Here is a 27,374-nt window from a genome sequence, read left to right as displayed (position 1 = left end):
TATAGTAAAGTACCCTATTTCTTCCTGGCAAATTTTTAAATATACAAAGCCATTTATGGTTCTACAAAATCCCTTCTTTATATCTTTTCGAAGTAGCTCATATTAGTTGAAAACGTCCGATTATAATTTCCATTAAGTAAAATGACTGCTATAAAAAAAGTGTTTGTATATTCTGTATATGTGGATAGCCTGATAATGTATGTAATGAAGTACCTTTAACACATCAGGAAGCATCTTCTGTAACTTCTTCTCTCCTATGATACAGAAACACTGCTGAAGCATTTCTTTTTTGTCTGATATATAGAAACTAACTGGTTTTAATGCCACAGTCAGGTCTAATCCACCTTCTTCAAGGTCACTGTGCTCTGCCAAGAATAACTCTTTTTCCAGAGTTGGCAAAAGATATTTGGCTTCCTAAAATTAAAAGAGATAAAGAACCATTAAACAACAGAGATATGTCTATAATGTTATACATTTTCATTTCATAAAATCTTCATTAAACATTTCCAAATTCTTTTTTTGCACAAATTATTTATTTAAAACCATAGGAAAGATTATTTAATTGCTCAGTATTCTTTGAAGTTACTCCCCACTCTGTAATTATCAATAAATTGAGAAAAAGTGAAGAGATAATATCCTAGGACACACAAATGAAAATATACTCAATACTGAATGATTTCCTACAATTTTATACTTGTGGAATACGATATTCCTCCAGTAGACAATTCACCCAAGAATTTTATGTATGCATTGTCATTCTTCTTAATTCATAAAAAGAAATGGGATAGCAGCAAAAATGTTATAAACCACAAATATTATATACTAAAGTATCGTTGCTTACCAGAAGCTATTGTCATTTTTTAAAATAAAGATTTCTTTTTAAAAAATATTTATTTATTTATTTATGGTGGCACTGGGTCTTAGTTGCAGCACACGGGCTCAGGCTCTCTAGTTGAGGCGCATGGGCTCAGTAGTTGCAGCGTGCAGGCTTAGTTGCCCCGAGGCGTGTGGGATCTTGGTTCCCTAACCAGGGATCGAACCCGTGTCCCCTGCATTGGAAAATGGATTCTCAGCCACTGGGCCACCAGGGAAGTCTCTATCATTTTAAAAACTGTTATATATCTAATGATATTCAAAGCAGGCAAGTAATTTAAGACATTTCTATCAATTTTACCTCCTATCTCCCAAATCTATCCAGTCTCTCCAAATCTACTGCCATAATCCTGATCCAAGGTACCATCCTCTTTTTGCCTAGATTACCTCAGTAGCACTTAACTTGACTCCCTACATCTAATCTGAGGTCTTGCCAATCTGTTTTGTATACTGACACCAAAATGGATTTTATAAAATGCACATATACTCATCCTCCCTATTTACTGATATAAGCTGTCAATGACTTCCCACTGTTCTTAGGGTAATATAGCCTATTAGGTCCTTCATGCTCATTGTGTTCCAAACACAACGACCTTGTCTGAACTACTCAAACATAAGGTGTTCTCCCTTCATTTCATACAGGCAGGGCTTTTGTACACACTGTTCTTCTGTCTAGGAGAGTCTTTCTTCCCCACTTCCCCATCACTCTATACTCCCAAGATCAACAAACTCAGGTATCAATTTAAAAGTCATTTCCTCAGGAAAATCCCTAACTATATTATTCAAGTAGGTTTCCTTTTTATACTTTCTAACACAATTGTTTAAAATGCAGTTTAAAAACAGGCTAATATTAAAGAACACTATGATAATTACACTGAAAAAGCAAAGGTTAGCTCTTGTTCTAATGGCTCACAAAGCAATTCAGGTGTTAGCAAGGATGTAAAGGAACTGAACTCCCATACAGTGCTAGTAGGAATATAAAATAGTGCAGCTGGTTTGGAAAATGGTTTGTAGTTCCTTATAAAGTTGCCATATGATGCAGAAATTTCATTCCTGGATATATATCCAAAAGAAATGTAACCATAATGTCCGCACAGAAACTTGTACACAAATGCTCATAGCAGCATTATGCATAATAGCCAAAAGTTGGAAACAATCCAAATGTCTATATCAATTGACAAATTAAAAACTTAAATGTGGTATTAGCCACACAATGAAATATTATTCAGCTACAAAAAGAAATGAAGTACTGATATGTGTTAAAACATGGGCAGACTCTGAAAAACAAATATGCTAGGTGAGAGAAGCCAGACACAAAAGACCACATATGATTCTATTCATATAAAATGCCCAGAACAGGGAAATTTATAAGTCTATAGAGGGGACTTCCCTGGTGGCTCAGTGGTTAAGAATCCGCCTGCCAATGCAGGGGACACAGGTTCGAGCCCTGGTCTGGGAAGATCCCGCATGCCGCAGAGCAACTAAGCCCGTGTGCCACAACTACTGAAGCCGGCACGCCAAAGAGCCCGTGCTCCGCAACATGAAGCCACCACAATGAGATGCCCACACATCGCAACAAAGAATAGCCCCGCTCGCCACAACTAGAGAAAGCCCGCACACAGCAACGAAGACCCAATGCAGCCAAAAGAAAAAAATCTATAGAGATAGAAAGTAGATTAGTGATTGCCTAGGCATAGAATGGGAGTATGGGTGTAGGGCTAGTAGGGATGACAGCTAAAAATTGCATATAGGGTTTCTTCTGGGGATGATGAAAATATTTTAAAATTGACTACAGTGATGGTTGCACCACTCTGTGAATATACTCAAAAACCAGTGAACTGTATACTTGAAATTAGAGAATTGTACAGTATGTGAATTATATCTCTATAAAGCTGTTAACAACAATAGGGAATGCAATACACAACAAATATTATGGCACTATTGGAATTTTGCGATGTTCTCTACATGCCTAATATATAATGACTTCTTTTTTTTTTTTTACAACTACAGTTACTTCTCATGAGAAGTACAGTTTAGTTCTGTATGCAAATGCTTATAGAATCCTTATTATTGGTCTCCCCATAATAATAAAGAGTACTAAAGACATGGAAACTATTTAAGATAAGAATGGTGATATCCAAAACTGAATCTAAAAGGGGTGGAAAAATGCATAGATCTATAACTATTGAAGAATTTGGGGAAAAATAGATGGCAGTTAAGAGAAAAAAAAACACCCCTAGAAAAATCCACCAGACCCCGACAGCTGTATGGTCCAACAGTCAAGTTCCGACATATCTTTGAGAAAAAGATATAAACTACTCTGGAACACACCAAAAAAAATGCAAAGCTTTCCCAATTCAATCCGTAAGGCTACCATAACCCTGATACCAAAACAAGACAGGTTAACTACAAAAATAAAAACAATAAGCTGATTTAACTTAAGAACATAGGTACAAAAGTAAAAATACTGAATTTCAGCCGAGTACAACAACCAAATCAACAAATCAAACAGTATTTATCCCAAGAATGCTGAGGACAATTCAATATAAGTTAACTTATCAATAAAATTACATAATCAGATTAAGAATGAAAACTACTGATCACCTCAACAGAATGCCCTAAAGACATCTGATAGAACTCTACAACCCTCAGAAAACCACGAATTAAAGAAAATGTCCTTAACTTGATCAAAGGTATCTTTCAGAACCTATGGCAAATACACTTACTGGTGTAAAATTAGAAATGTTTCCACTACAAAAAAAATGGGAAAAGAATGCCTACTATGAACGCTTGTGTTCAACACTATACTAAAAGCCTTAGATTAAAAAGAAAGAAAAGGACTTCCCTGGTGGCGCAGTGGTTAAGAATCTGCCTGCCAATGCAGGGGACATGAGTTCAAGCCCTGGTCCGGGAAGATCCCACATCCCACATCCCACACGCCGCAGAGCAACTTAGCCCGTGCGCCACAACTACTGAGGCTGCGCTCTAGAGCCCGTGAGCCACAACTATTGAGCCCGCGTGCCACAACTACTGAAGCCCGTGCGCCTAGAGCCCGTGCTCCACAAGAGAAGCCACTGCAATGAGAGGTCCGCGCACCGCAATGAAGAGCAGCCCCCACTCACTGCAACTAGAGAAAGCCTGTGCGCAGCAACAAAGACCCAACGCAGTGAAAAATAAGTAAATAAAATTTTGAAAAGAACAAAAAATAAGAAATATCAGGGCTGAAAAAGAATAGATATATGTACATGTATAACTGAAGCACTTTGCTGTACACCTGAGACTAACACAACACTGTAAATCAACTATACTCCAATAAAAAATAAAAATTAAAAAAATTATATAAAAAAAGAATTATCAGGGCTGACAAGAGTTAATAAAGAGGCTGCATATCAAACTATTAATGGGGAAGCACAGAGACTTCCATGATTTTCCCTTCATTTCTGTGTTGTATACATTTAAAGTATGTATTCATGCATTTGTTTTATAATGGAAGCAAACTTTTTTAAAAAAAACGTTAATATCTTGCTAGGTCGATGGAGCATAAAGAACATGGCTTTTATAATCAGATATTGCATTCGAATGTAGGCGTTATTAACAAACTGTGACTGTGGGTAGACTTCCTTAAACTCTTTGAGCCTCAATTTTCTCATCTTGTAACGTGGAGGAAGAGAGAAATAAAGCGCAGCTCGCAAGGGCACTGAAGGGTAGTTTCTGACCCATACTTTTCAAGGAGACTGAGGAGACCACAGGAGTGGAAGAAGCCAAAAGCAGTATGAGTCAGACGATCGGTAAATCGGAAACTTTAAGTTCAAGACGTGCGAGTGTGGGGTTCAAGGGAACTTAGGAACGTGAACTTCAAACACGGGACCCCTTAGGATCGCAGCGCTAACGTAAGATACCTCCGGCTCCGCATCCCGCTGCCACATTCCGCTCCTAGCCCACCTTCTTCCGGAAACGCAGCCGCTTCGAGAAGAGGCGAGAAGAGCACGCACGCACCTGCTGCAAGGAGCCGGAGACGCTGGCAGATGAGTCAGTGCTCCTCCGCTTACGGCGCTCATTGCGCTCCACGCTGCCCCCACCCCAGCAGCTGCCGCAGCTCCCACCGCCAGTGACACTTCCACTCAAGCTGGTGTTCCCGCAGCAGGTGACGCTCCCGCAGCCGCTGGCGCTCCCGCAACCGCTGGTGCTTCCACTGCCGCCGCTGGCGACGGCGGGAACCGGGTCCGGCGCCGCGAGCGCCGCCGCCGCCGCCGCCTCCTGACCGCTTCGTTTGCGCCGCTTCTCCCGGGAAGACTTCTTCCCCGTCATGATCCCTCTGCTGCAACCATCCGGGGAAAGCCCGCCGCTTGTGGATCGACCGAAACCCTGCCGCAGCAGCTAGCAGCGGGCACGGGGCGTCGCAGCTTCGACGTCACTTCCGGCCGCATCGCTGACGTCAGGAGGCGTTTCTGGAGCCGGGGCCGGGGCCAATAGCGCTGCCTCCGCCAGACGAGGAGGTAGGCTTGAGTTTGCGGCAGGTGAGCAGCGCGGGTGGTTTTTTGTTGTTTGTTTTCATACCCCTACAAAGGGCCGAAGGCGGAGCATTACGACAACTCTTTGCCTTATTGATATTGTTTTTCAATCTTTGTCTATATACAATAAACAGTAAGGTAAAGGTATATTGTTTGATTCTCCAGTGTCATTTGTCTTTCAGTTTTTGGTTGACAATGACAACAATAAAGAAAATTTAAGGGAAATCTCATTATCATCATCACGTGTATAGATTTTTTTTTTAATGTATTATAGGGAGTTGTACAAGAGTAGGGTCTTCTGCTTCTTTGTTTTTCCCCATTAACACTACTCACTGGGCATGATGCCTTTTCACTCTAAAGGCCCTTGACGCTTGTATTTATTCTTTCTCAATTTATTTAATATTCAAATACTGGCGCTTAGGTTGTTGACAGCTTGGCACATTGTCAGAAAAATGCCGCTATATATAACTTAAGAAAAAATTTACATTATTTTGTACTCAAAAAAAAAAGAAATTGACCAAAGGATATAAGCATCTTATTTTTCTTCTATTTAATCGAGTTCTTTTGAAAAAGAAGGGCTGAACCAACTTAGAATGTCATGCATACACTGAAATCTTTGTAAGAATTTGTTCTAACACATGATAATAGTAGTTTTAACTTGGATTCTTGACTTACAGTGTTGAATACTTTTCCACTGATTGAAACACTGTTTCCTCATCATCAAGTAGTCCGGTATTGTTTAACCTTTTATCTACCAGAATAAGTATAGCGAACTGCTAAATGTAAATTAATTCTTTATGTTGGGGAAAGGGGAGCAGGAATAAAATACTCTTGGCATATTAGTGTTGCTACCTTTTCTCTCTTCATTCTTTCCTCATAAACTGCCGTTTCACACTAGTTCATGGTGTTTTGAAGGAGAGGAAAACAAGAAGAGTTTAGGAGTGGAGGTGACCAATAAGGAGATCCCAGACCATTTTTTAAAGGGATTTGAGGCAAGAAATGCAAAAGAAAAGGAGCAGTGTGTGAAGGCAGCAATGGAAAAGAATAGAAGAGAATTTAGGGAGTACTTCCGGAGATTATGTATTTCCTGCATAGAGTGCATGAGGGACAAGAAAAAGACGAGTGAGTTTTTGAAAATAGATTATGGGTCATAGTTTTATGAATGTTAGCTTTTGTGGGCTGCTGTGTGGGATTTTTGGATCTAAACACAAACCAGGTTTTAAAATCAGAGATCAAGAACACATAAAAAAATGTGTCACCTTTTGGCTTCGGTGGTCTCAGCTGAGGCCTTTAGCCACAGAAGGAAAAAGGTAAGGATAGGGCAACACTAGTTGGGTGGTAGTAATTTTCTAACTTTCATTGAGGTGACAGAAAGCACATTTGACCACATTTCCTACCTGTCTCAGTCACTCAGCAACAATTTAGTAAGTGCCTAAAACAAACCAGGTTGCAGGGGCAATCCCAGGTCTGGGAAAATAGCTGTCTCCACTCCCCATTCCACCCTTATATTTGCCTTCTAAAGTCAGTGCTGAGGCCAAGCCCACTGTGCCCTCAGGAGTTCCATATTGGCCTCATTAAATCTCATGCCTGAAAGGAATGGGAATATTACAGTATATTCACAGACAGAATAAATACATAAAATCAATAACATGTAATTGTTGTGACCTTGTTATGAACTGAATTATGTTCCTCCAAAATTTATATGTAGAAACCCTAACTAACCCAATATAACTATATTTGGGGTAGGGAGTTTAAGGAGGTAATTAAGCTTAAATGAGTTCATGAGGGAAAGGGCTTTGACTCATGGTGTGAATATGACATCCAGGTTGTCATAGAGTCAGTGAGATGCCATTGTCTATTTAGGTTGAACCATATGAAATTGCCTTTTTTCTAAGTCAAAACTGGTTGAATGGTGACAGTTTCATATGGTTCAACCCAATATTATAGAGCTTAAGAGGCCCAGCACTAAATATTGTTATGAACTTAAAAGCTCTGCAAGCAGATGCAGGACTGCTTTTCTGCCCTGGAACAGATATATGGGAGGGTGGACAGAGATTGGGATTTATATGCCATTTTCATAACTACTCTTCAGTGAGTTAACCCAGTGAGCATTAATCACAGTGATTGGCTAGGGACAGGATGCATTAATGCTGGGGCCAATCAGTACTTCTCTGGAATTTTATAAAGAGACATTAGATGAGAATTTTGCTCTTTCATCTTAAATTATGAACTATAAGGAAGTTACCTCATAGCTGCTAGTTGTCGTGTTCCCTGTCCTGGGAAGGATGCTAAGAGAATGAGACCAACAAGAGACACTTGCTGAAACAAGACACAGAAAGTCCTAATGGTGTCATTTTTCATCAGTGAGCCAATAATTCTTTTTTTTTTAAGCTGATTTGTTACTTTCTGTCACTTGCAGCCTAGAGTCCCAATTAATACAACTTACGACATGTAAGATGTTCCAGGAACAGCATTTTTTTCTGCTGCCCCATAGCTTTCCTAGAAATATACCCTCCGAGACTATTCAAAAACCCCACCTCCACTCACCTTAACTACATCTAAGATTTCACTTCAAGTATCACTTCTTATTGAAAACCCTTCCAAATCACTTGCATTCTGAACCCTGCTAAGATTAGCCGCTTTTTCCTTTGTAACCTACTGTTCTCCCTACAGAGCAACCAAAACTCTCTACTGCAGGCACTTGCTAATATCTTCTTCAAAATACTGTTAGTTCTCATGAACAGAGGCTGTGTATTACATAGCTTTGTAGTCTCAACATATAATACAGTATCTGGCACATGCTAGAAACTCATTGCTTGTTAAACTCTGTACTGAGAAGTTGCAGATCCACACAGAGCTTCTTTCTATGTCGTCACTGTGGTAAATGGCATTAATGGCTCCAGGTCTTCACCTCTCTGTATTCGTGCCCTTTGCCATGTAATTTGATAATGTCCTTCTTCCACTGACTAGAGACATAATTCCTGCAAAGTGGAGTCAACCATATGACTTAATGAAGCCAAGGGGATATTAGCAGATGTGCAGCAAGCAGTCTCAATAAAAGCTTGTGCAGTTAAGATGGTCCACTCTTGTGCTTCCACCATCACCATAAAAATTATATACTCAGGCTAGCCCATTGGTCCCAGGAGAAAGAGGAGACAGATAGGGCTCAGCTGCCCCAGGTAAGCTATCCAGTCAAGTCCAGAGTAGAGCAGAGTCACAAATGAGCCTAGCCAGGATCAGCCAAACCCCAAATGAGTTAACTCCTGAGCTAAATAAATGCTATCGTTTTTGTTATTGTTTTCTGTGCAGTATTACTGTGGCTATAGTTAACTTATATGCATACTTTCTAGACTCCCCCTGCCCCCTCTTTCCTTGTATTTCTCTGCTAGTTATGAGAAGGACCTTCAACGCTGTTTGATATCAAATGAGTCACTGTTCAATGCTACAGCTGTACGATGGGTAGATGTGATTCTTATATTCTAACAGAAATGCCTTTATATTTCATGGTGAGGTTCTGTGGCATTATAAAGAAGTGTAAGGATATTTGTGTTTAGAGTTCCAACCAACTGCTTTTATTAAAAAATCATCAGGACACCACCACCCCCTACCACCTACATGGGCACTTTTTCCCCCGGTAGCAATAAAATCTAGTATTTTTCTTTTCCTTTTAAATATTCTTTGTACACAGCAGTCACTTTCATTGTTAAAGAAGATGTTAGACTTTGTTATCTTTGAAAGTAATGCTTGGTAAACACATATGTGGCAGATATTTTGCTAGCCTTTTTTTTTTTGGCTGCGTTGGGTCTTCATTGCTATGCGCGGGCTTTCTCTAGATGCGGCGAGCGGGGGCTGCTCTTCCTTGCGGTGCGCGGGCTTCTCATTGTTGTGGCTTCTCTTGTTGCAGAGCACCGGCTCTAGGTGCACAGGCTTCAGTAGTTGGGCTCAAGGGCTCTAGAGCGCAAGCTCAGTAGTTGTGACGCACGGGTTTAGTTGCTCCGCGGCATGTGGGATCTTCCCGGACCAGGGCTCGAACCTGTGTCCCCTGCATTGGCAGGTGGATTCTTAACCACTGCACCACCAGGGAAGCCCATATTTTGCTAGGCTTTTACACAAATATCTTATTCTTCTATTTTATGAAATCTCAATGTAGAGATATGTAAACTGGGACTGAGGTTAAGCAACTTGCCTTAACTCATTAGTAAGTGGTGGAAATATCACTGAACTATATGGCTTTTTAACTCCAAAGCCAGTACTCTTTTGCTATATTACACTGCATCTCTGGTTGCTCTTACTACTGAAATTTTAAATAATGTAGACGTAAGCAAACATTTCTTGAATTTATTAGTTCCTTTGAGGACACAAGAATGAAAGAAATGTGGTTTGAGGACTTGTTTCAGGCCACTTTTTTCTGCTCTATGTATCAACCTTACATGCCACTACCAACCATCATAGTTGCTATTATGATAAAGTGAAGTGGCTACTACAAGTCGAGATTTTTCTCCATATGGATGTCCAGTTTTGCCAACATCATTTTTTAAATATAATTTTGTTTTGTTACTACTGACTTGTCAAAAAAATTTACTTGACCTCTTTCAGTTTCTTCACCTGTAAGATTACTAGCAGTACTTGCCCCATGGAAATAATGGTAAACATAGGAAATAGCATAGTGTACTTGCTTAATGCATGCTATTTAGTTTACTTAAATTCATCTGTTCTTTGCAATGCTGCTCAACTGGTTGGTTTTAAATACAGTTGCAAACCATTGAGTAAACATTGCTATATCATATGCCTTAAATGTAGAGTGATGTTATCTCTATCACATCATATCTAATGAAAATATCATTGCCACTTGGACATTATACTTTTGTGATTTATTATAAAGTGTCCAGGAAACCCAGGGTCAAGTTTTAAGTCCCAGGAATTCATCTTAGGCCTAGCATCAATATCAGCTTACCTACTTTACAGAAGTATGTTGGTCAACTTTCTCCTCTAAAACTTCCATTACCCACCTTATTCTGAAGGCTGTTTTCCTCCATGACAGGCACGAGTGGTTTACTTTTGCCCTCAAAGTCAAGATCCTGCCTTTCTTAGTATCCCTGGAAAACAAGCATCCTAATTTCAAATATTAAACAAATAAAACCTGATAACCACTTTAGGAAGCAGACAGGTGGAAAAATATTTAAGAACAAGAAAACTTCAAAAAAATGTTCCCCCATCTTTGTTGAGATGGTAACTAGAATGCCAATTATACCATTTTTATTCTCCTAACCTCCTTTAGTTAAGGGAAGGAAAGCATCACTAAGGAAGCTCAGATATGATGCAATCAAGTAAAAAAAAAAAAAATCAAACAAAAAACAAGTACTAATCACCTGTGAATATTCTGGCCACAATAGTCTAATTTCAATCTAACCAAGCCTTTGGATTTAGCTTTCTGTTTATAGGAAATAGGTGTGGCAGGCAAATTCTAAGAGGGCCACCAAAGATCCCTCTCCCTGGTATTCATAACCTTGTGTAATCCACTTTTTTTGAGTAATTTACTTCCAAGCAATAGAGTATCTTGATGTTGATGGGATGTCATGTTTGTGATTAAATTATAAAGATTCTTGTTGGTCCTGCTAGCAGACTGTCTCTTCCTGGCTTTGATGAAGCAACTGGCCATGTCAGGGAGGCCCACCAGGCAAAACTGATGGCAGCCTTGGCCAACAGCCAGCTAGGAACTGAGGTCCTTAACTCAGCAATCAAAAAGAACTGAACACTAACTACATAAGTGAGCTTAAAAAAATGCATCCTTCCCCAGTCCAGCCTTCAGATGAGACCCCAGCCTTGGTGGGCACCTTGATTGCAGCCTCATGTGAAACAAAGAAGCAGAAGAAGCAGCTAAGTTGTGGCAGGATTCCTCACTCACAGAAAATTTGAGATAATAAATGTGTGTTATTTTAAGTCACTAAGTATTGAGGTAATTTATTAAGCAACAGTAGATAATACAGTAGGGTTATAAGAATGTTTGTTACAAATACAAAACGGGAGTAGTTAACATTCTGGATTGGCCAACACACTTCAAAGTCAATGATAAAAAAAAAAGAGATGGAGGAACTGTTGTAGATTAAGAGACCAAACAGCCATATAACCAAATAACTAAATTCAATACATAAACCTTGATTTTTTAGATTAGAGCCTTTAGAACAAAAGTTATAAAAAACATTCTTAGGACAATGAGGAAATTTGAATATACACTGGATATTAGATGTTATGAAATTACTAATTCTTTTAGTATGTGGTTATTAATAAGAATATTCTTTAAAATGTTTTTTCTTAAAAGATGCATAATGAATTATTTGGTTGATAAGTGTGTTATTTGTAACTTATTTTAAAATAATTTCAAATGGAAGTATTAATAATAAAGCAAATATGGCAAAATGTTAACAACTGCAGAACCCAGTTGGCAAGTCCATGGGTGTTCATTTTATGTATGAACATTTTCATTAAAAAATTGAAAGGAAACACATGGAAAAATGTTAAATGAGCCTTCAAAATTGTATTTATAATGACAACTACACTGTGCTACAGACTGAATGTGCCTCCTCAAAATATGTTGAAACCTAATCTCCTACGTAATGGTATTTGGAGGTGGAGCCTTTGGGAGGTGATTAGATCATGAGAGTGGAGCCCTCAGGATTGAGGGGTCCCCAGAGAGCTCCCCCCTCCCTTCTGCCATGCAAGGACACAGGAAGACAGCATCTAAGAGCCAGAAAGTGGGCCCTTACCAAACACCAAATATGCCAGCACCTTTATCTTGGACGTTCCAGTCTCTGGAACTGTGAGAAGTAAATGTTTGTTGTTTAAGCCACCAAATCTATGGTATTTTTGTTGTAGCAGCCGAAACAGACTGAGATACTGTGTATAATTTTCTACAGAAGAATGCACTAGAATTTAGAGTAATTATAAATTATTTTTTCTAATGATTGAATAACATTCCCTATTCTCAGGTGGGTAATTTATATCTCAAGACCTCTAGGAAGGATGATACATCACTAATGATCCTCTATACATTTTATTATTTTTTCACAAAATAACCATAATATACAGTGATAACTGCTAAGGAAGCCATAACCCAGTCTTATCCCCAGAATTATCTTTGTGAAGGTTTTTAGCTATGCTTCTTCCATTATTTTAAGAAGATTATGAGGTAGATAAAAAAAATTTGTCACATTGTTATTTAGTTATAAATTCAGCTAGTCATGAAAAATAATCATAACATGCTCATTTTATTTATTTATTTATTTACTGGCCACACCGTGTGGCATGGGGGATCTTAGTTCTCTAACCAGGGATCGAACCCTGCCCCCCTGCAGTGGAAGCATGGAATCCTAACCACTGGACAGCCAGGGAATTCCCTAAAATGCTCATTTTTAAAAATGTAATGCCAGAGGGGGACTACAATAGTTAATGAATTAGAGACAATGATAACTTAGCTCTTTTGCAGGCAACTGTTTCTAATGCAATATGAAGGACATTAACTCCAAGACTTTTACCACTGGAGGTGATTTGGCAACATTTATCAAAGTTTAAAAATGTGCATTAACTTGACCCACCAATTCCAAGTATAAAATGTATCCGAAGGAATTAGTAAGAAACTTGTGAGATTTGCCATAGCATTGCTTGATAGCTGAAATAGGAAACAATGTCAGATAATAGGAAATGGGCACATCGATATAACATATTTATTAAGGTGGAAATATGTGTACTATATGTCAAGTTTAAAAATCAGGTTATTGAACAATGTGTATCATACAATCCTTTTTTTAAAAATAAAACATGTTTATATACCAATTGATATGGCACAATATGTCAAGAATGATTCTCTCTGGGTAGTGGAATTATAGGCAATTTTTATTTAATGTGTGTGTGTTTTATTCAATGAATGTGCATTTTTCTATTCAGAAAAAAATAATAAGGGAATGGAAAAAAGTAACTTAAGTAACTTTAAATAACTTAAAAAAATCTTTAAAACAATTAGATCACCACTTATCACTTATCTTTCAAGTGGGATTTTTTTTCCTTTTTGCTAAACTGTATTTTGTAATTTTTCTTCAATAAACATAACAGTATAATAAAAGTGGTTATAAAAACTTGCACACTAATGGGAAGCAAACAGTGTTTACCATTTGCCACCCCTTACATTCTGAAGAGTAAACTCCTATTCTTAACGAAGACTTTACATCCTACCATTATTCAAAGGTACCTAGTATTTCAAAATATTGCAAATAAATTGCACTTACAATTGCATGCTAAACATGACATGTTAAAAAGAAAGCACTGTATTGTAAGCACTGAACCAGGCTGACCCAGTTACACTCTTAATGCAGTCATTTAACTTTGACTTAACCCCCTAAATCCCAATTCAACAAAAAGCAAAGCACAGGTAACTAATGGAACCAGCAAACAATATTTAACGTCTGGGTACACACCAGAAAATTGCAATTTAATACTTAGCAAAATACATATCCCCTCAGTTTACATTTTACCCATTCTCTTTTGATATTCCAAAAGTTTTTCCTTGGACTAATCTAGACAATCAAACCATTCCTCTCTTACTGGGGAGGAACTGTTCTTCTTAGACTGCAATTTGGCATTAAGCCAGGAAATTCATGGTTCTAAATATCATAAATGTTGGGAATGATGCTCACTATTTCAGATTAAGAATAGTTACACTTCTCTTAAGAAATTAAGGTTCTCTTAGACACAACAAATTATATAATTAATGGGTTGGTTCCTTCTTGGTGTTAGTTGCTAGGATGTTCATAGACAAATTTGTGACCCCTCCCTCTCTAGGAAGTATGGCATGGTTTGTACTTTTCCTTTTTTCCATCATGATTCATCCCACTATCTTTACTTCTGAAAATAGAGATAACATCACCCTACATTTAACAGGATTTGGGAATTAAATATCCAAGTGTTTAGCACTATACCGGGACCATGTTAGAGGCTCAAAAATACTAATTTCCCATGACAGTCTCTGGACTTGCAAATAACAGTTTGATGTATTCTTGCTCGCTCAATTGCCTGATAATATTCAACACATTCCAAATTCCCTTTGATATAATGGAAATGACCAAAAATAGACAATCAGATATCGAAATTGGAATGAATAATGAAGTTACCTCAAATAGTGAAGGGGAAAAGAAACTGGATCATAAGCCTGTAGTCAATTTGGGGCTTCATCTGTCTGAACTGATACACATAACACAGCTTAGTAATTTGCTTTTACTTCAACTGAAAATAAGCCATCAAACAAACTTTCTATTTACAGAGGACTTAAATGAAGAAATTATTTTATATCTTTTCAATATATGGAATAATTTATAACAAACTTAATTTTAAAAATTCTAAAGTAGTTGTCCTAAAACAAAACCTTGAAATCAATCAGTGCTGTTGAAAGAATCCAGCAATGAAAATGAGTAGAGCAGAAATTAAATAAAAGACAACCACCAACAAGTAACAGTCTGGGGTATATAAGTAGTAAAGCAGATTACATAAATAAAAGCCCTTGTCTTCTCCTAGTTGGCTAAGGTAAGGGAACTACACCACTGTAGTTGTGTTGCTGTTGGTCACAGCTCATTCTTAATTTATATCTGAACTATTAAAAAACCTATCCCCATTACCCAGGAAAATTTCACAGTTCACCAGTGCAAAAATTTTATTTCTCCTTTGTTTCCCCTCCCCCGCCCCCACTTTACAAGATCTGAAATTTTACTTAATCCACAGCATTCTTTTCATCATCTGTAATCAGACATGTGAAATGTGAGGAAAAAAAAAAAACTTATCAATTTAAAATCTCAGTCCCCAAGCCCACTGTTACAGTAAATTCAGGATAAGTCTACAGCATTCACTTACTTTAGCTGGTTCTGATACCGAGGCATACTTTTTTATTTGAGAATCAACGCCTAAAGATTTGGCTAATTGTACAGCGTTTGAATCATCACTGATAAGTGTCCCAAGAGCCACAAGAAGTCTAAAAGTGGCTTCCAGGTCTTGTACAACTTCCAAGACTGTGCTAATTACTGACAAGCACTGAGCTTTCCCTTCAATGTTATGGTCTTTATGAAAACAAACAGAATAGTTCAGGGTTAATGTAGCCAGAGCAATGTGAATGTTCTTATTGCTCCCTGATTTCAGTTCTATTGCATGGGACAGTAGTGATTCTCTCTGGGACATCATGAGCTTTTGTCCTGCCTGGCCAACAAAACAATTGCAAAAAGTCCTGAGAGCAAGCAGCTGGTTTGCTGGCTTTCCTTTAGGGTTCAGAAGACTGATGAGATGGCTGCTGAACCGAGCTCCTTCTTTTTCATTGCAGAAGTTCTCATTCACACTGGGATGTTTAATTGATAACCGAAGAATGTCAAGTGCAGGAAAGACAATATCTATTGAAAAGAAAAATTCATTAATGTTAAAAAAAATTTTAAACATTAAAAATCATACGCCTGCTTTACAAAATGTGTATACTTCTGAAACTTGTGTTAACTGATTTTTCATATTTATAGAAACTGTATTTATTGCTACAAGATCACATTACTTTAAAAATATGGTAACTCTCCTGGGTTATTAAAATAGCTTGACATACAGTGAGTATTCAATAAATCTTTGTGCAAAGAATAGGATTGGGACCTTGCTTTTAAAAAATTCTAAAACAAGACCAAAGAATTGAGGGAAAGTTCTTTATAGGAGAATTCCAGTTCACAAATGCCAATAGGATGCTTATTATACACATTGGTAGAAGGATTTATATTTAAGGGACTGGGTAGACACCATGTAAATGAATGCGCTAAACAATCTTAACATCATTAAAAGTGAGGAAAGCAGAAATTATGGGCCCTGTGATATAGAGGTAGTATGCAACATCATTTATAAAGGATATTCACCTGAAAAAAACTACTGAACCAGAATCTAATTATGTCTAGCAGGAAAAACACAGATAGAGGAACACATTAAGTGATCAGCCAAATTCAAAATATAGAACATTTTGCAGGAAAAATGATTTTTTTCTCCAATAAATCAATTACATGAAAAAACAACGGGGAAGAGGACACTTTTAGAATAAAAAAGAGTTAATTAACTAAATAAAAGAAAACATACTTATAGCAAATGTTTGTAGCCTATGTTTAACAGGTCAGATAGAGTTTCGTGGATGGCTTGCAGGGAACCCACAAATGCTCTGAAAGAGTATACAAAATGGTCCATGTATGGGATCATTACATTACCTTCAGATTCTCTTAAGGTATGTGACCAAAGCAAGACTATGAGTTACGGTGGTATAGTGAATCCTTTTTGTGAAGTTTTTCCCAATGCGAATTTCAACTAACATGTCAACTTTTATTTAATCCAGAAACACCAGTAGTATGAAATTAAAAGATATAATTTCTGCTTTCTAGTTACATTTTAAAGAGTGTTTCTGTACCTTCAGGCCAGTTAACAGCTTTCCATAAAATCTGAAGTTGTTGGGCTGTGGGTTTTTCTGAAGAATTATTACATATTAGAGACAGTATCTTTTCAAGAAGTACCAAGTCATCCTCAGTTAACTTCTTCTCTTCCGATGCAGTTCCATTAAGTTCCTTCAGTTTACCTAGAACCCAAATCCAAACCTTCAATTTTCTCTAACTGTAATTAGGCAGATATATCACATAAATGCCAACATTTTCAATAAAAGTACTCTACCACACACCATGGGGAGGTAAGACTTTTCACAGCAATTATCAAAGACCATAAAACAAGAATAAGGCCTGGGAGTAATTTTAAGCTGAGTACAGTATAGAAAAAGAAAGATTACTGTTATGATTTTTATTTTACCTGTTGTCTTCTAAGATCTTCTAAAGCTTTTTGCTTTGAATAAGTTTTTAAGTATACCATATTTGTTATCATTTTGAATGCTTTTCAAAGTAATATTATGTCATATATAAGTCAATCCCCTACTTTCTCAGAGAGAAAATTTATAACATCTTTTAGCCAACTTATGGCAACTTCTATGACTACCAATGAAATAGTCAAAAAGCTAAATGTGTATTTATATTTAATTTATTGACTTAGTTTCATCTGTACATTTGACATCACATTTAAAAAAAAACATTTAATTTGCTTCCCATAATATTGACATTTCATGAAACTATTTCTTTCAAACTCTTCACATGCATCTTCAATATCAGCATCTTTGTCATCATTAATGTTACTTTGAGTCATCTAACACTATTTCCTCAAAAATTTTCATCTCAAAGAATAAAAAAGGCCAAATTTCCATCACAAAAGGTTTAAGAAGATACAATGTCCAAATTTACAAATTTTTATCTATCATAACTGGAAACTTGGATCTATTTCATTATTCTTTGGCATTAAAAATTGCTTAACACTAACAGAATATTAAAACAGTTTATTAAGGGAATACAAAAAGAGATCTTTTATATTTGTACAAGAGTTTAAAAATGTCAAGTTGTCTAAAAGTGTGTATACACTTCTTTATTGTTCAAAAATAAAGCAATTAAGAAAAGACCTATGAATGATTTTTATAAAGACAGTATGAAGGATGATGAGAAACAAAACAAACCTCCCCAAAACAATAACACCCCTGTCATATATTCAGGTATGTATGTTATCTTATCTCAATAGACTCCCACCATAATCTTTGAGGAAAACAGAGCTAGTAATACTCTCAGTCAAAAATAAACAAACAAGAAACAAAACCTAGTCATTTTGTTTTGAGGAAAACATTAACAGAAAAAGCAATGAAAGCCAACTGAGCAGTTTCATTTTTACAGACAAGATCTTTGTTTTTTAAATGCTTTACTCATTCGTTTTCATTATTTTTTTTCTGAAATCAGTTAAGAGCTTAGGGAATGTGACTGATATTTTTCCCCTTTAATTTTTTTTCTCATTAACGTCATCAAAAAGCATTTACTTATATTTGTGTAAGGTTTCTTATAAAGTATTAATGTCCATTATCAGATCGTGTATTTTTAGTTGACTCAGTTGTGTAATACCAAAATACAAGTCTCTATCATGTAAGCACCTGGTTCCCAGCACATGCTTAGGACAGAAACAGCCTTGAGAGTAACTCAAGGAGTCTGTGGATATGTGAGAAAACTATTTAATTAAAATACACTTACCTAATATTTGTGTAGGGTTTGCTTGATCAAAAGTGACAGCCTCTTTTTTAGGAAAATAAATATTCACTGTCTTAGATGCAGCTGATTGGTAGGCACTGTTCCCTATTTACAGAACAGAAGAAAGTGAAAATCGTTCAGAGTGGTCAAGAGCAAGATTTTTCTAACTGATTTTTGTTTTCAAAATTACTGAGATACATAACTATTCAGTGCATGCAATAAAATAACAATCAACTTCAGAAAAAAAGAAAATAAATCCGTAAGATTTTATATACTGTATATATTTGTTAATATAATTTTAGTTTTTGGAATGGGAGCTTCATTGTAAAACAAAGCCTTTCCATTTCATATTTTCTACTTCTCTCATATTTTTAAGATTCAATCTAAATTGAAAGTTTTTAAAAGATCAAAGAACACAAAACAATTATGAAACTTTCCATTTCCTTCTTCTCCAGGCATACTAATCTCTCTTTTCTCATTCCAAATCATGTAGTAGGCATTGTCATTTTCTCCAATCATTTTCTACATCATTTTTATAAATCCCTCCCAAGTTGTAAGCTCCTGAAGGGCATATGTATTTACTTCTTAAGTCCCCATTATAGTAACACTAACTCAGTATCTGATGATGAACAAAAAACTGCCACAAGATGAAAATTCAACAATACTCAGTGTATAAGCTACTTCAACTAAAGCATAATTTAAATCTCATTTATGTCTTTCATTTCAAATCTTAATTTATACAACATTTTTGTTCTGACGTAAAATGAAGGTATTTTGCAAAAATATGAATAAAACATTTTAATCTTCTGAGTATATTAGGAATAGAAAGGGGGAAGGTAGATAAATGAAGAATGAGGTAAGTGCACAAAATTAATTCTAATTGCTTACAAAGCATAAAATATTTATTGACATGATCAAAGACACTGCCTGTACTGCTGGTTGTTAGAGTCTAGTTGTGGTAAGGAGACTGCAAATCAAATTATCATCCAAACAATTAAATACAATGAAAAGTTCTCTGAAGGAAAAGTATAGGATGCATTGAGAGCTTATGATAGACTAGAGGATCTAGCAAGAGGTATATGTGCATATCCAGGAAGTTTCACTGAATTCATTTAATAAATACTATACTGCAAAATTAAATAAAAAAGAAAAAGGAGGGAAAAAGCCAAACAATAATTACTGGTCAAAATAGCAAAGTAGAGGGCACAAGTATTCCCAAAGAGAACAGCAGTACCAAACTCCTGAGGTAGAAAACTGCATGCCATGCTCAAGACACTGATGCAGGCCAGTATGGAAGAAAAAAGGCAGAGAGGAATGTGATACAAGGCAAGAGAAAATAGTCAATGGGAAGCTATTACAGGGTTTTAATCAAGGGAGGGGCATAAACAGAGGAGGACTGAGAGACCAATTTGGAGGCCATTATTTCATTGGTCTAGGTGAGAGATGACAGTGGCTTAGATAAGGTATACAAAGGTCCATTACATACACCAAACTGTTAAAAACTTTAATTTCTTAAAAATGAGAGGAAGCACTGTTAACTTTAAGACTCTTTTGTAATACAACAGGTATAACATTACTAAGAATTTATTCCATATAAAATGATTTACATATATTTCGTAATTTTAAACTCTTATTTCTAGGAAGTAGATATAACTTTACAAATGAGAAAAAGAGAGGCACAGAAACAGAATGACTTGCTCAAGGTAAAAACACATAAAAAGTAGTGGAACTGAGATTTGAGTCTAAGCATTCTCACTCCAGAGTCCTTAATCTTAATTACTTACTACATTAAACTTCAATACTGCCAACCAATGTTACTTTCACAATGAAAAAATAGCTTAAAAAATCACATACCAACTTAGTTCTCAAGTAGAGTGCTGGGTTTATGAATATTTTATTATGCTCAATAACATATATGTCACACATATTCTCTTGTATAAAATAATAGGGAAATATATATGCCAAGAGATCTGTCAAGCTTACAAGAGGTGAACCACAAGTTCGGTTCTGCGTTTTATGGCAGCCTATACAGAGTAAAAAAGTATGCCTGCACATATTCAACAATGCTAAACAAGTAAGATGTGTCAGGGTTTAGGCTGGATACTAAGAATAAAAAAAGTTAGTTGCTCAGGGGAAAGCCAAATATTCCAGGCCTAAATCGTAAAAGCAAATTCTTTCCTGAGTCCTCTCAATGTGTAAATAATATTCTAAACACATTAAGTATGTAAGAATGAAGTGGAAGAGATGGGAATAGCTCAGATTTTGTAAGGATAGTGAGGAAACCAGCCTTAACACAGTAGAACAGCAGTTTTCAATCCTGGATGCACATGAGAAAATTATAAAACTACTCTTGCTAAGATCCCAACCCAGAGCAACATTAGATCAAGTGAGCATCGCTGGGGATGAGGTTGAAGTAGTTTTTCTAAGCTCCCCAGATGATTCTAATGTGCAGTAATGACACAATTCTGAGAACACTCTAAAAGCCAGGTCAAAAGTTTGGTCTTGATTTACTGTATAAAAAGTTTTCCAGCAAGAAGAAGATGCCAATTTCCTTAACCTTTCATTACATAAAAAAAAAAGAGGAAATGAAAAATGTGTACCTGTAAATGGATCAACTCCAGCTATAGTAGCTCCCATACTTGCAGACCCGGGTACATACCGACCACCACCTAAAATGCAATAATACTCCTAGTAAGCATAGGTAACAGCAAATGATAAAGTTCAAACTGCTCCTTCTTTACACAGAATGACTTATTTTCATTATTAGTCACACTTCAGAATGACATCTTAATAAAACAGCTGTAAATTTAATACAGCAAAATGCTTAGAACAGTATCTGGCATGCAGTTAGATCTCAATAAAATTAGCCGGAAAAGTAATTCTCAAGTTATAAAATAAATATTACATGCCTTATATACTATAATTATAGAAGTTTAATGAATTATAAAAGCATTAATAGATTGGAGAGAAAGAAAGTCAGAAGTTTCCATAATGAAATGTGAACACTATTTTATTGAAATAGAGACGGGATTAGTTGGCACATAAGACAAATAGAAAAGAAACTAGGTAAGAGTTAGGGATGCTATGATAATAGCCCAGTCTCAGATTTGAGAATACTTGTAGCTGCTTTATTGAAAATGGAAAGAAAGAAAGAAACAGGAAAAACAAGTGCAGAGAGAGAATCAGCAGGATTTGGAGATGTTCGGAGTCCTGGATCAGCCTTTGTGGGAAGAAGAAAGATGAGCTATTGTTCTAGCCCCTCTAAGCTTAATATTCAGGAGTTGGTATAACCAGTGCAACAGATACAGAAAAAGCAAACAAAACTAAAAAACAAAACTGCAGATGTGAACAGGATTCATTAAAATAATGAAGAACACAGAATAAGTGGATTTGCTGAGTTTTTACCATATGCTGGCTAGCATGCTAAGCATCTTATATGCATGAATCATTTAAATATTAATTAGAGATCATTATTATATAATATTTCAGAAGAGGAAGGCTGAATAATTTGCCCAAGGCATTATTATGAGGCAGAAAGTAGTCCTACACTGTTCCAAATGTGGTTCTCTGACCACCTGAATGCGAGTCACTGGTTCAATATGCAGACTCCCAGGGCCTGCCCATAATAGCCTAGTAGTTCTCCAAATTAGCTTCACTTTAGAAACCAATAGGGAGCTTTTAAAACTACCTAAACAGCAAACCACACCCAAGACCATATAATCAGAATTCCTGGGGAAGGGATCCGACTCTGAGTATTTTTAACCTCCTCACTAATCTAGTGTATCAGAAACTCTGGGTGGGACCTTGCAATAACTAACTTAAACAAGCATCCCATGTGATTCTAACTGACATTAAATGTTTGAGAATCATATAAATGAGGAAAAGAAAAAAGAATTAAGATTGACCTTAAGTGAGAAGCAAGATGGGTAATGTTTTGGCCCCAGTGCTGTTGGTAAAACTGGAGGAACAACATCAACAATAGTAATAGCTAACATATATTGAGGGCTTAAATATATTCCAGGCATTTTGCTAAACACTTTATATGTACTATACCACTTAATTTTTATAATATCTCAATACGGCAAACGTTTTTACCTATCTTTTGTAACAGTGTGGTTCAGTTAACCTATTAATTCCATAATTCTCTTGGACTTTTAGTATGCTATCTTGCATATCTCCATAATCAGTGCATCTTCTGAGTTACTGACACTGTGCAACAGTGAGACATGCTCCAGTTACGATGGCCCCAGTTGTTCTCTTGATTTTGTTGGTACTGTTTGAAGCTTGGTATATTCTTTCTGTTCCAAAAAAAAGCTGCTAATGAGATTCAGGAACTCTGTTGTTCTAAGTTTCAGAGCATCACTGTGCCTGAATATGCTGATAGAGAAAGTTATCATCTTATCTACTCTTCAGATCTTTACTGCCTTTTCAGGGTCACCAAAGACTTCCTTAATAGCCATCATGCTATCACAACATTTAGCTTGATAGTTGGTTTCTGTAGTACACTGGTACACTGCACAGGGTACAGCTATTTATTTGCATCTGGGCCACCAATGCATTCTTAGGAGAAGGGAAGCTCACTGAGAGCAGTTCACAACTTCATGATACTGACCCAAGGTTGTGTGTTGGTCGCATCTATGGTTTAGAAAGGACTATACGGTCACTTTTAGAGCTCACAGTACTAAGTCTGCAAGGCCAATAGATACCATAAATACTATGAATTTCTTCCCAAATTTGGTATATTGTCCAGGAACTCTGGCTGAAGATCCAACAACAGCATCATAAAATACATCAAATGCTATTCTGAAAACAGAGATTTCTTCAGTTGTATTAAAGTCCAATTTTTTTCCAGTAGTGTTGATGCTGAGGCATGCATACCTTTGGTAAATAAAGTCACTTTGAAGAGACACCAACACCTCCAGGGCTTCATGAAGGCCATTAATAACTTAGATTAGGAAGACTAATCCTGGGTAGCTGGGTGGACTGTCTCCTTCCATGCTAAAGGCAAATTATGCCTGGGCAAACTTCTTGACTGCACTGCTCCATCCAATCTCAGGGACTCACATGGCTCCTTCTCTGCTCGTGATCAGTAGCATCTCGCCAGTGATAGCACTCATGCTGTGTCTTGGTTGGTGGATTCCCCTATTATCTAATTTCACAGATAAAAAAAATAGGCTCAGACAGGTTAAGTAACTTGCCAACTTCTCATAGCAAGTAAGTGGTAGAGCCAGATTTTGAACCAAGGTCTGTCTGACTCTAAAATCTATGATCTTAATGACTCTGCTCTCCTTCCAGGAAGGACCACTGGAGAAAATGATGAATTTTAATAATATGTTATTAAAAGTCATGAGGAAAGCTATAAAAGTACTCGAGGAAAAAGAAAAAATTAGAAGTTAAAGAAAAGGAGATCCATCAAAATTGGAAACACAGATAATAAGGGAATTATCAGTTACTGGATAATATCTTCAAAATGTAAAGCTGTATAATACAAAATGTTATACATTTAGTGAAGAAAGACATATTGATCAAAACTGCTTCCCACCTGTAAAAGGATCTGCTGCAGGCAGTGTGTTAGAAGATCCTGATGAAGAGCCTGGAACATACCGACCACCACCTGTGCATGCAAACAAAGAAAAGTCTCAAGTACGCCAGAATCCTGCATTTCATAAATGGCACATTGCTTACATCAGAAGACTCTAAATTTGGGGAGAAATAAAAGAGCAAGGCTGTCCCATGACAGAATAAGAGGAGTTACAGTCAGAAGTCTTATAGTTGGAAAGGTTAGTAAGAAACTAAAATTTCAGTGATTCTCCAAGTTTTGCTTTTGTTAACTTTAATCCTTTATTATATCTTAGCTTCTGCACTTAAATATTAAAATAACTAGGAATTCAAATACAAAAAGATAAATTGCAGTTGGTCTCTGACCTACATAATATACACATACAATCAGTTCCTGTTCCTATACGAATTCACTAGAATTCCTGCTGCTGTTGTTGCTATCAAACCACAGGCACCAACTGTGAATCTTTTAGAGAACCCCTGGGTTCATTAATTCATGTGTCAAACAGTGCATTCAGTGCTGAGATCTAGCAGGGAACAAGATTGCTTGTATCCACTGAAGCTTACAACCTACTGGAGAAAATCACAAAGGGGATGAGTGGTTCAAAGGAAACAGGCTTCCCATTTATACAATTACAAATGTGTGGTGTGTGTGAGTACGTTTTGTTAGTATCTCTAAGGAAATAATCAGAGGTGTCTACAAAAAGATATATCTAAGGATGCTGACAGAGTTTCAGAGGAGCAAAAAAGCCAAACTGTTGTTAGATTTCCAGACAGAGCCAGCTGCTTTTCGGTCCTCCATCCCACAAGATAGCTTATGAAATACAGTACTCTTTTGTACTGTAGACTGATATTCCAACCAACAGAAATATACAGGTAATAAACATTTTTTTTTCTTGTTCTGTCAAGTGCATCTGCTGGGAGGGTCCTATCATTTATAGTTCATAGTGAATCAGTCTGATAATCTGTTTAAGTCCACATGCAGGTGAGATTAACTTTATTATGTGAACAAACAATGGAATTTTGAACTAGAAGGAGAGGAGATAATTTAGGAGCATGAAGCATCTGTGAGGGAAGAAGAAAAAAAAGACCTGAGACAAGAAGAGGATATGGGATCCTTGCAATACGAGGAAGAGCACTAGCACATGAAAGATAGAGTCAGAAATAATAGGAACCCATTAACAATAAAGTGTCAATTTCAAATTTTTATTTAGAACTAGCCTTATATCTAAGAAAAGATAGATATAGGGTCAGCTCTATATCTATCCCATATCATGGCCTCAGTTCCCAGGGCCCAGAGCTCAGGCTAATACTTCTAGAATTAAACTCCATTTCCAAGGATCCCAGACTCAAACTAATACTACTGGGATTATAATACTACTGGCATGAGAACCTAATCCCATTAATAACATTTTAGACGCTGTATACTATGTTATAAACAACTGACTTAAAATGAACATGAGGAGGGCTTCCCTGGTGGCGCAGTGGTTGAGAGTCCGCCTGCCGATGCAGGGGACGCGGGTTCGTGCCCCAGTCCGGGAGGATCCCACATGCCGCGGAGCGGCTGGGCCCGTGAGCCATGGCCGCTGAGCCTGCGCGTCCGGAGCCTGTGCTCCGCAACGGGAGAGGCCACAACAGCTGGAGGCCCGCGTACCGCAAAAAAAAAAAAAAAAAAAAATGAACATGTGGAATACAAATAACATGTAAACTAAAACTACCCATAGTTCAGTTCTAGATTTGATGCATAACTAACTAGTTTCGCCTCATGTGAAAACAGAATTTCTATTTACTAAATTTCACCAAAATATATATTTTAAAAAGAAGCAATAACATGAAGGAACTTACAGGTTTCTTTTCATTTCAAATGACTGAATTAGTTTCAGTTTAATTTTATTTAGTTTACAGTGTGGCTGTATTTTTGAAAGAGAACGATTTACAACTGTTTCCATAAATACAAAATTACTATATAATTTGAGCCTCAAAAATATATATCTGCGGCAAAAACCTGCTGTAAATCTTGGTTTTTATTTAAACAGCTAATCATAATAGGTGTTTAAACACAACAAATAAAGAAAAAAAAATAATCAACATTGGTGGAAGTATATAAGACTTAATACAAACCCTAACTTACCTGTAAACGGATCTGAAAAACTGGGATTCCCAAGTCCCAACATTTGACCTTTTGTGTTATCAATAATAAATTTAGCCACCTGATCCAAAAACATAGGATTCAAATCATTCTTCTGCAAGAAGTTGTATGCAGTTAACCAGGGATCGTCAGTGATGTTATATGGCAGTTTATATGATGGTCCACCTTCGTTGACATCAATTGAGAAAACATAATCAAACTCCTTTAATAGGAATATAAAAAGGAGATAAGTGATTACTATCTGTTCACATAAATTAATGACATACATAACACAGATTTATGTTAATAATTATAGTGCTAAACTTTCTCCAAAGCACAATTTTAAAATCTTCCACTTGGCAAATAATGTTTAATAGCAACCATATGCATGTGGTGCAAGAATAGTAGTTCACTGGCAGGTAGATGTGGGGGATGGATTATTACTACATATTAATTGTAAGACCAAAGGATGGTTTCCAATTAATTGATCTCAAGGCCAAAAGTATTAGCTGTTACCTTACCCTACTCATGAAAACATGCTGGCATTATAAGCACAGCCCTGCAGGGTCCCTCATGGCCTGTCAAGTTAAATATAACTAGGCACAAAGCATTAGATGAAAGGTGACACAGAAGCGCCTAATCCAAAATGGTTGGGAACAGCTTATCTATGTAACTACCAAAAGGCAAATAATGGCAGTGTCCATCACAAATGCAGCTCTCTCTACATGCAAAGATATCAAAAAAAAAAAAAATCTACTTCAAGACTAAGAATCTCCCCATTGAAATCTATTTTTAAATGTCAAAACACCAAAGAAAATTTTATTAGCATGGGGAAAGGGAAACAAAAACTTTTAATTTGTCTAATGCTTTAAGATAATAGCAATTAGAAAGAAGTCGACATACTTTCCCTTCATATAAAACTTTTCCAGATGTTTGCTGATTAGCACCAGATGAGCCAACAACATCACCAATTTTTATCCACCTCCCTTCACTAACACTCCACTGATAGGCTTCGACTTTCTCCCCATCTCTGATTAGGCGAGTCTGTCCTTCTCTAGTACCTTAAAATAAAAATTTTAAGAATCAAAGAGAGAATGGCAGAGTAAATTTTACAAACATTAGATCGAAAAGTTTTAACATTAAAGTTTATATATA

At 36.7% G+C, this 27,374-nt stretch overlaps 2 protein-coding genes across 19 annotated transcripts in view; both read right to left on the bottom strand.

The window, feature by feature from the left end:
• CAAP1 (caspase activity and apoptosis inhibitor 1) overlaps positions 1-5,271 on the bottom strand; it is a 1,159,962-nt gene extending 1,154,691 nt beyond the window's left edge. For 16 of the 17 annotated variants that reach the window (XR_013829209.1, XR_013829210.1, XR_013829211.1 and 13 more), the window contains exons 1-2: positions 4,870-5,271; positions 214-414 (exon numbers count right to left, since the gene is read on the bottom strand). Coding sequence is in view for 3 of the 17 variants with exons in the window: in XM_079927810.1 (XP_079783936.1) it covers positions 214-414; positions 4,870-5,181 (513 nt within the window). In the remaining 14 variants the exon portion in view is untranslated. The remainder of the gene's footprint in view (positions 1-213; positions 415-4,869) is intronic. The other variant, XM_079927811.1, reaches the window with a different exon arrangement.
• A 6,146-nt stretch (positions 5,272-11,417) lies between these two features.
• The window catches only part of PLAA (phospholipase A2 activating protein), a 39,008-nt gene continuing 23,051 nt past the window's right edge, over positions 11,418-27,374 (bottom strand). The window contains exons 8-15 of one of the 2 annotated variants that reach the window (XM_079927580.1): positions 27,123-27,280; positions 26,223-26,442; positions 25,568-25,729; positions 24,075-24,149; positions 21,133-21,201; positions 18,536-18,637; positions 16,840-17,004; positions 11,418-15,805 (exon numbers count right to left, since the gene is read on the bottom strand). In XM_079927580.1, coding sequence (XP_079783706.1) covers positions 15,240-15,805; positions 16,840-17,004; positions 18,536-18,637; positions 21,133-21,201; positions 24,075-24,149; positions 25,568-25,729; positions 26,223-26,442; positions 27,123-27,280 — 1,517 coding nt within the window. In that variant the 3' untranslated portion in view covers positions 11,418-15,239. The remainder of the gene's footprint in view (positions 15,806-16,839; positions 17,005-18,535; positions 18,638-21,132; positions 21,202-24,074; positions 24,150-25,567; positions 25,730-26,222; positions 26,443-27,122; positions 27,281-27,374) is intronic. The other variant, XM_079927581.1, reaches the window with a different exon arrangement.

Source organism: Stenella coeruleoalba (genome assembly GCF_951394435.1).
Source record: "Stenella coeruleoalba genome assembly, chromosome: 7".
Taxonomy (NCBI): Eukaryota; Metazoa; Chordata; class Mammalia; order Artiodactyla; family Delphinidae; genus Stenella; species Stenella coeruleoalba.
The sequence above is the reverse complement of the archived record's forward strand: the minus strand, read 5'-3'. Positions and strand labels throughout refer to the sequence as shown.